The 8,811-nt window shown below is 36.5% G+C and overlaps 1 protein-coding gene across 1 annotated transcript; it reads right to left on the bottom strand.

The window, feature by feature from the left end:
• Positions 1-5,709: 5,709 nt before the first annotated feature.
• Positions 5,710-8,393, bottom strand: LOC127794558 (40S ribosomal protein SA). Its single transcript, XM_052325739.1, has 5 exons — positions 8,174-8,393; positions 7,182-7,444; positions 6,811-7,008; positions 6,391-6,610; positions 5,710-6,005 (listed from the first exon to the last, which is right to left on the bottom strand). Exons 1-5 carry the CDS (start codon positions 8,307-8,309, stop codon positions 5,887-5,889), a joined length of 936 nt encoding a protein of 311 aa, XP_052181699.1. The 5' UTR covers positions 8,310-8,393; the 3' UTR covers positions 5,710-5,886.
• Positions 8,394-8,811: the final 418 nt, after the last annotated feature.

Genomic DNA, 8,811 nt, shown 5'->3' with positions numbered 1-8,811 from the left:
CAGTCCAACTTAGACAACTTCTAGGGTCGTTTCTTTTGGTTATCCTTCTGAAAATTTAATTTTGATTCCAGAATTAAACAAACAGACCTTGCCGAGTGGGCCTGTGCCATGCTGGGTTATCTATAGAGACCGGCCCACTTGGCTCATTATTAGAGGGAAATTCTATTCGCAACTATGTTTTTACTCTTTGTAGCTATAATTAAAATAAATTTAATAATTACTCTTCACAGCCATTATTATTACTTTTTGCAGCCACTTACATTCCAAAATTACCCTCATATATCCCATACATCTCATACATTGCCCGCACGTCACCTTTTCTACAACCACTCATCGCCGTCTTTTTTTCTACAACCTTTGCTTCTCTGCAACCCCCACTAGCCATCGCCTTCTCTATAGCCATTGCGTCTCTGTTGTACGACTGGTCTACCTCATCTCACTAAGAAATTACAGGTAATTTGTACATTTTGCGGTTGGATTGAACTTAGAGGTTGGAGACGGAGAGTGCATGTAATATCTTAGCATTTTGAGAATAATAATAATTAATTTTGTATTTAAAATATTTTTAACATCAATTAGAGATTATAATTGAAAAAAAAAATTAATGGGTTTAGAGTTATTGGGCTAAGTTGAAAAAATAAAGACTAAGTAAATGGGCTTAGAGTTAGTGGGTTAAATTGGAAAAATAAAGACTAAGTAAATGGGTTTAGAGTTAGTGGGTAAGTTAAAAAAAATAAAAGCCTAAGTAAATGGGCTAATTAGTAGGCTAAGAAAGTAGATTTAAAATTAATGAATTAAATAAAAGAATAATCTATTTAGAAGAAAATTTAGTGAAAAATAATTAAGGTGACAAAATAATTAAATATAGTAGGTGAAATAATTGAGAAATATTGGAGACAAAGTAGGGTGTGGATAAATAATTAAAGATTATGAGTGAGATTTAGTGAAAAATAATTAAGAAAGATGACAAATAATTAAAGATGATGGGTGAAATAATTGAGAAATGTTGGAGACAAATTAAGGTGTTGACAAATAATCAAAGATAATGAGTGAAATAATTGAGAAATGTTGGAGATAAAGTAGGGTGTGGACAAATAATTAAAGATTATGAGTAAGATTTAGTGGAAAATAATTAAGAAAGATGACAAAATAATTAAAGATGATTAGTGAAATAATTGAGAAATGTGGGAGACAAAGTAAGGTGTGAATAAATAATTAAAGATTTTTAGTGAGATTTAGTGAAAAATAATTAAGAAATGTGATAAAATAATTAAAGATAGTGGGTCACTACAATTATGCTAAACTTAACTCAATCTTCTATAAATAGAGAAAACTTGAAAGGTTTGAGGACTTAGATTAGAAGGAGAAATATTGTAAGAAAGAAAGATTTGAGAGTGAGAGAGAGATTGAAAAAAAAAAAGAAAAAAATATATAGAGAGAAAAATACCAAAAAATTTCTAAAAAATCCTATAAACTGGGTTTAGTAGTTTGTGTGAAAATTTGTGGCAAAAAGCGTTATTGGATATGCAAATCGAGGTTTCATCGCAATATTGAAGAATACCAAATCGCTCCGCGGGAAGGGTACGCCAAGGTTCATAATTGAGTATGATTGGAAGTCCGACGCGAATTTTGAGACAAGATTATGTTAGGGGCAAAATTGTCTTTTTGCAAGGTAAGTGGTATTTCCCAACTAGACTAAGTGTTATGATCTTATCATGTTGTCATGACTTGATGTGAGTATGTTATGTAGATTGCATTTACATGTTTGATTTATGAAATATGCATATGAGTATAATGAGATTCACGGTCATACGTTGCATAGGTTTGAGATTAGGTACTGATTCCATTACTTTGCCAAGAGTGCACCCATACACCTCGGTCTAGCAGGAAGACTAAAAAAATGGCAGGTAATCTTGAGGTGCAGTCGACCTAAAATGAGAGTTATGATGTTATGTGCATTGCATACATGAACATTAAATGTTTTGTATCCTTACTTAGATGATTCATCATCTAACTTGGACTTTACCCTTAGAATATTCAAACGTTCCAGATGAAGATAGTAGTAGAAATGAGGATGAATGAGGCATGTAATGGCACTTAGCAAAGTGCATGATGAGTTGTATGATCAGTTGAACGTATGTTATGTTGCTCATGTATTTAAGTTTTGCTACTTTGAATTCTGAACATTTTGAGAAATGATGATGTAGAACCCTATTTAGGGTTAATGTTAGTTGAGAACTTATGTTATGTATTAAGTCATGTTGAGAAATTTATGTTCTCGTGATGTAAGAGTTGATTTATGATTAATGTTATGATGTTAGGTTCGATTCTAATTTCCACATTTAATGTTTATGATAATTCTCCTTGGAGATAAATGAATGGAAATTTTGGGATGTATAAGAGCAATGATATGGTTTAGTCTTAGTTTTAGTAGTATGAGAAAAAAAAAAATTTATCCCAGAATTGTCCTGAGTTATAACGCGCTCGAAAAACGGGGCATTACAGTGCACCTCCCAGCAAGGCGGTTTGAAAGGCGAAGGCGGTGGCTGCCTTGGTTAGGAGGCGGTGGTGGCGCCAGCTCCAGCGGCCTCCGAACCCTGCGTTCGAATCGATCACCGCTACGGAACCCGAAGGCAACATCGCCTTCGAACTCCAGGGCTCGGAGGTGCTGAGAGCCTCCCACCGTGGAGTTCGAAGGCGCTGGGAGCCTCCAAACTGTGGAGTTCGGAGATGACTTATGCTTCCGAACTCCAGGGTTTGGAAGCGTTGGCTGAACCCTAAAGTTCGGAGGCGTTGGGAGCCTCCGAACCGTGGAGAGGGAGGACGACCCGTGCTTCCGAACTCCAGGGTTCGAAAGCGTTGGCTGCCTTCGAACTCTGGAGTTCAGAGCCTCTCAATTTTCACTTTATATATAATATGATATATTACACATTGCAATATTACACATATATTATATATATTGCACCTATATCATAATATATATATATATATTACACATTATAATATTATACATAATATATATTACCTCTTAACCTTAAAGTTTGGAGGTGCTGGAGTTGGGAGGCTCTCAATTTATAATATATATATATATAATATTACATATTATAATATTATACAATATGTATAGAATATATAATATTACACATTGTAATATTATACAATGTTGCACGTAGGTGCAATATGTATAGAATATATATATATATTATGATAATAATAAGATTAAAAGTATTATTATTATTAAGATTAAAAATAATTGAGAGTCTAATATTTATTTGATAAGTTATTCTCGAACTTTTAATTAGATATGTTTGTGAGATAAGATGTAAGTATATAAATAATTGATAATTTTAAAGTTAATATTTATATTTATTGATAAAAATTTATTAAATCTATATTGCATGTCATGCTTATAATTGTTAGAGAGACAAATTTATCACTTTGCTGTGGCAAGTAATTCAAATGGATAATGACATTTTTTTGAACTTGTGTATTTGTATTTTAATTTTCCTTCTTCTTTCTCTTTTGATGGTCTAATATTTATTTAATAAGTTATTCTAAACTTTTAATTAGATATGTTAATGAGATTTTATTGAGTGAAGAGGTCACTGTATGATTTATAAGTAATTGATAATTTTATAGTTAATACATACACACACATATATATACAGAGTAAACGGCGACCATGAGGGCAGCCATAGCCGCCAGCGGTGCGCCCCGAATCCCAGCGTTCGGGGGAGCCAAATCCCCCCGAACTCTATGGTTCGGGGCCTTCAATGTGCCCCGAACCTATATTTATATATACAGAGTAAGCGACGGCCATAAGGGCAGCCATGGCCGCCGGAAGTGTGCCCCGAACCCCAGAGTTCGGGGGAGCCAAATCCCCCCGAACTCTAGGGTTCGGGGCCTTCAGTGCGCCTCGAACGCTGGGGTTCGGTGTGCACCTCCGACGGCCATGGCTGCTCCTATGGCCGTCGCTTCCTCTGCATATATATATATATGTATGTATGTGTGTGTATATATATGTTTGTGTATTGAGTGCATACATGATTTTCAATATATATATGTGTTTGTGTATATATGTGTTCTACTATTATATTTTTATCTATCTTTTCGTTTTAGTATCGAATTTGGTGTGTTTTTTTTTGTTGCATTGTTTTCGTTATGAATATGAATAGATGGGTGGTTGCGTATGACTGGCTGAGGGAGAAAGTGACTGTGAGGGTAAAATGAATTTTTAAAAAAGAGTATTTTAGGTACATTAAAATATGGTTGTGAAGATTAAAAATGTGACTGCGAATAGAATTTTTCTTTTGAATATTTAAAAATGACCAGAAGGAAATTGTTTCTTTTAAATTTATATTAAAATTATGTATTTATAAGATTTAAAATAATTTATATTTAAATAAAAAAATAAATTTATTTAAAAAATCTTACATAAAAATTACATAATTTATTTTTAAATAAATTTAACAAATATATTAAAAAATATTTTTATTCAAAATATTTTTTATCTCATTTTTTTTCATTCTATATTTTAATTAACAAACACTATCTTAACATATTTAAACTACATTTATATAAAAATTTATCTGTTCACTAAGTTCAAATGTTATGTACTCAAAACTCAGATTCACAGTACTTTGTCAATGGGGTTTAAGTTAATAATAGTGAATGATAAATTAAATTCTCAAGATCAAGTATTGATGCTGATTTCAATCTCTCTCTCTCTCTCTCGTCTAAATGGCATCTAAGCCATACAGACTATAAGCTTAACAAGATAAAGAACCTATAATACTACAAAGGCGGCAGTAGATTTCCAATAAATTTTTAAATTAATTCATTTTTCCTTTCTACATCGTTAAAAAACATCACAATTTCCGAACTACTACTTTATTGTGCATGTGGCAGTACATGCATTCCACTGGACGCGCAAACGGGCAGCAACAAGAAGTCACCCAGTCTTCAAATAGAAACAAAAGATATAAGGGGCATACGAACTTCCCTAACGATGAGCACAATTTTCACCTTCCTGTTACATTGAGAACTTAGTCAGTAAATAGTGGTACTTCTAGAAAAACTCAGTTTTGTCCCCATGAGGCCCAGTGTTCCAATTTTGTGAGTAGCTTCCCCTAGTTTGGTTGTTTCCTGATTATACAGTCTCCAGTCCTCAATAGGATAGAGATTTTTTATGCTATCAAGGACTCTCGCAATAGATTTCACTCCAGATTAATACAAGGCCAAATGTCCAAATTTGATTGAGTGCCCCTGTAAATAGTTATGCAGGCACAACCCTACATCTAGCCTGAACAGCCCGTGTATGGATTATGCAGGAACCCAGTATACCCTTCCAGGAAACAACAGAATAGCCTCATTTGGATACCCTATGCGCTCCGGGTTCCCCATCGACCCAATAAAAAAACGAAATGCCAAAACAAAAGGATTAGAAGGCATCCTGAATATTCAAAATATGTGCAGGACAAAATATCATAATGACAAAGCGCAGTCTGTTAGGTGTTCACAAAGCTAGACTCCCAAGTTCAGGCAACTTGGGTGAAAGTAGGCTCCAACAAGACTTAACTAAAGCATCCAAACCAATTCAGGTGGTTTGAGTGTGGAGATAGAACTAGGAAATAACCCATCTGGTAGTAGCAGTAAAACAAGCTCAGCCAGTATAAGACTGGAAACCATCAAAAAGACAAAATTCTAGCATGACAAAACAAAGCACAATCATACATATCTCGAAATTTTATAGGGCTTACTCATGAACTACAACAAAAACTTTCAAAAAAATCCCTTGAACCAATGACAAAATTATAAGCAACCAGAAAATAACATAAATCCTAAAATAGTTTAGAACAAAGCTGAAGTAAAAGTTCTTAGCTACGCTCATTCCCAACCACCACCCAATCCACCAGCTTCTGGCGGGGGCACGGGCACGGGCACTGGCACTGGCCCGGGAACTGGAGGAGGAGCTGCGGCATCCCAACCATCAGCAGGAACTGGCCCTGCAGTTTTAAAATGCAGTCCAACCAAAATTAGAGAAACTGATGTAACAGCATAGATAGGGAGAACTGAGATTGGAGTAACCGGTGTTTTGCTAAATGAATTTTTAAAAAAATCAACATAGTTGTAAAAGAATAAAATGAGCATGTACCAAGTTAACCCTACAGCAAACATGATGAGGATGTATGAAAATGAAGAATGGTACAAGACTACAAGTCAAGTCCCAAATTGAGAATTTAGTTGGGAAAGACTCCAGCACAACAAACCTCACTAGCAACAAACTGACCGTAATAGTACTTTGCATTGGGTTAAGATAGGCAACTAGGGGTAAACAGACACTAAAGAGAACACAATCAATAAAAGCTAAAACCAGAGAGTAACCTCCACCTGCATCTGAAGTCCAACCAGTGGCAGTTGGAACTGCAGGAATGGCAGGAGGGGCAACTGCATCACTAGCCCACTGGGCTTCTGTAATTTGGCTACCCCATTGATCGCCGATACCACCTAATGGAGCTGTGCTAAAATCTCCATAATCTGGGACAGCAGGTGCCTCCTCTTCTTCTTGTGCCTTTGTTTCCTCAGGCTCCCGGTAGAAAAATAAATCAACCTGCAAATGGGAAGGAAAACAGGGCAGGTAGAAAAATAAATCAACCTGCAAATGGGAAGGAAAACAGGGCAGGGAACGTAACAAGATCAACAAACTGAAATGCTTCTAGCAGCAACCCCCTTAAATCTTTTCTTTCTCCACCAACAAGGAAGAATAATTTGAGGAATTCAACATCAGTATATGTTTCAAACACTATTTACCATCACGTCCCATTTATGTCCTTGCGGAATTGTGTTGCGCATTTGCAGAACCATCCTTGCAAGCAGCCAGAACAGACAGCCAATGCTGTGCTTCCCCTTGTTATTAGCAGGGATGCCAATATCAACATACCGCATTGGGGAGTCAGTGTCACAGAAAGCAATGGTTGGAATATTTCCCAGAGCAGCTTCTTTAATAGGCTGCAAACAGTTAAGGTTGGAGGACTTAAAATTGCTGAAACATAAAAGAATATTGAAAACAAGTTTACTCTTTCTTTAAGTAGATGTTGACCAAGTGCACTGACCATAATCCTACAATGTCAACTCCAATTATTAATCAATCCAACATCAAAGGAAAGGCAAAAAGCATTAACCTGGTGATCAGTTCTCGGGTCAGTGAGGATCAAAAGACGAGGCTCACTGAATGAAGTCTGGAGCTGATTAGTAAATGTTCCGGGTGTATGACGACCAGCAATTGCATGAGCACCAGTGTACTGTGCAAACTTCAAGACTGCTCGCTGACCATAGGGCCTAGCAGACTGGACAATTATGTCTTGGGGGTTCTCAATAGCAACAATAAGTCTGGCAGCCATCTGAAGCTTCTCCCATGTTTTCCCAAGGTTAATTATGTAAATTCCTGAGCATCAAAACGAAAACAAATAATCTGAGAAAATAGATGACATGCCCCCTCAGATTCAATTGCCTTATTTGAAGTTAGGGTAGTACTCCCCCACCCCCCCCCTCAAAAAAAAAAAAAAAAAAAAAAAAGTCTTCATATAGCACTACCTTGAGTGATGGAAGATCCAATTCGATTGAATCAAAATTTTCTAGACGACCCCCAACTTTAGTGGAACACAAAGACACAAACTTACTGAATAATCAAACTGAACTTAGACACGGCATACTTATTTCCTCAAACGCCGCCATTTTGATTCAATGTCAAATATGCATCAGAAGCCTTGCTAAGAAACCAATAGAAACAGCCAACTTATAAACGGAACAATATTACATTAACTAATTCCTGACTAGTGAACTAAATGAATTATTCTGTAATTGCTCTATTTCGTAAACAAAAATAAAATAGCGATTTCAGGAACATAGTTTCCAAGTACTTGTCCAAATACCAAATAGATGATCTCGTGGCCTAAAAACACATTCATTCCAGAGACTCAAACCAAAGACCGTATTCCCTAACTCAACATCCTTCTGCCCCGGATCTACCATCACTTAGTACCGAAACACGGAATTCGCTTGAATCCTCATAAAAACGAAAAAACACGCAGTGAAATCGCACTCATGGATACATCAATTACACACGAGTGCTGAAGGTTGTTCGAGAATAGAAGGAGGGAGGAAGGAAAAGAACCGTCGTTGCGGCGCTTGAAGACGTAGCGTTCCATCTGGAAGTCGCAGTTCTTGGTGCCGAGATGGACTTCGGCGGCCAACATCATCTGGATATCGGCCTCCTTCGTCGTCAGAGTCCTCGCAGTTCCAGTCGCCATCGTCGCAGCTTCTTCCGAAACCCTAGCGCTTCGCTTTGGCTTCTCGGTGCTCCTCTTCAGCGCAAAATGGGCTCTCCAAGCCTGCGACGAAAGGAATTTATAGCACCTCTAGTATGTAAAAACCCTAGGTTCTTTTCTGACCAAACTACCCCTGCTATTCGAGAATATCCCCATCAACTCAAAAGCCCATTGGGCTTAAATTAAGAATAATGGGCCCAATATTGGATCCTTCAATTACTGAGCAAGTTATCAAATAAAAATTTAATGATTTTAGTTTTAGAACAAATTTTAATTAATTTTAGATAATAAAAATCAATGAATTATCTCAAATTTTAGTTTCAAAAGGCTCAAATACTCATCCCTAGCTATCGTGTGGTCCCTAATAATATTTTTTTTACAGTTACAGTTGGGCCCCTCTGTTCATAGGATTTGCCCACTTTTGGACCCATTTAATAGTTAAGGTCATGGGCCTCCTCCAAGCCAAACTTTGAGGCCCATATTT

The sequence above is a fragment of the Diospyros lotus genome, chromosome 2 (genome assembly GCF_014633365.1).
Source record: "Diospyros lotus cultivar Yz01 chromosome 2, ASM1463336v1, whole genome shotgun sequence".
Classification (NCBI taxonomy): Eukaryota; Viridiplantae; Streptophyta; class Magnoliopsida; order Ericales; family Ebenaceae; genus Diospyros; species Diospyros lotus.
The sequence above is the reverse complement of the archived record's forward strand: the minus strand, read 5'-3'. Positions and strand labels throughout refer to the sequence as shown.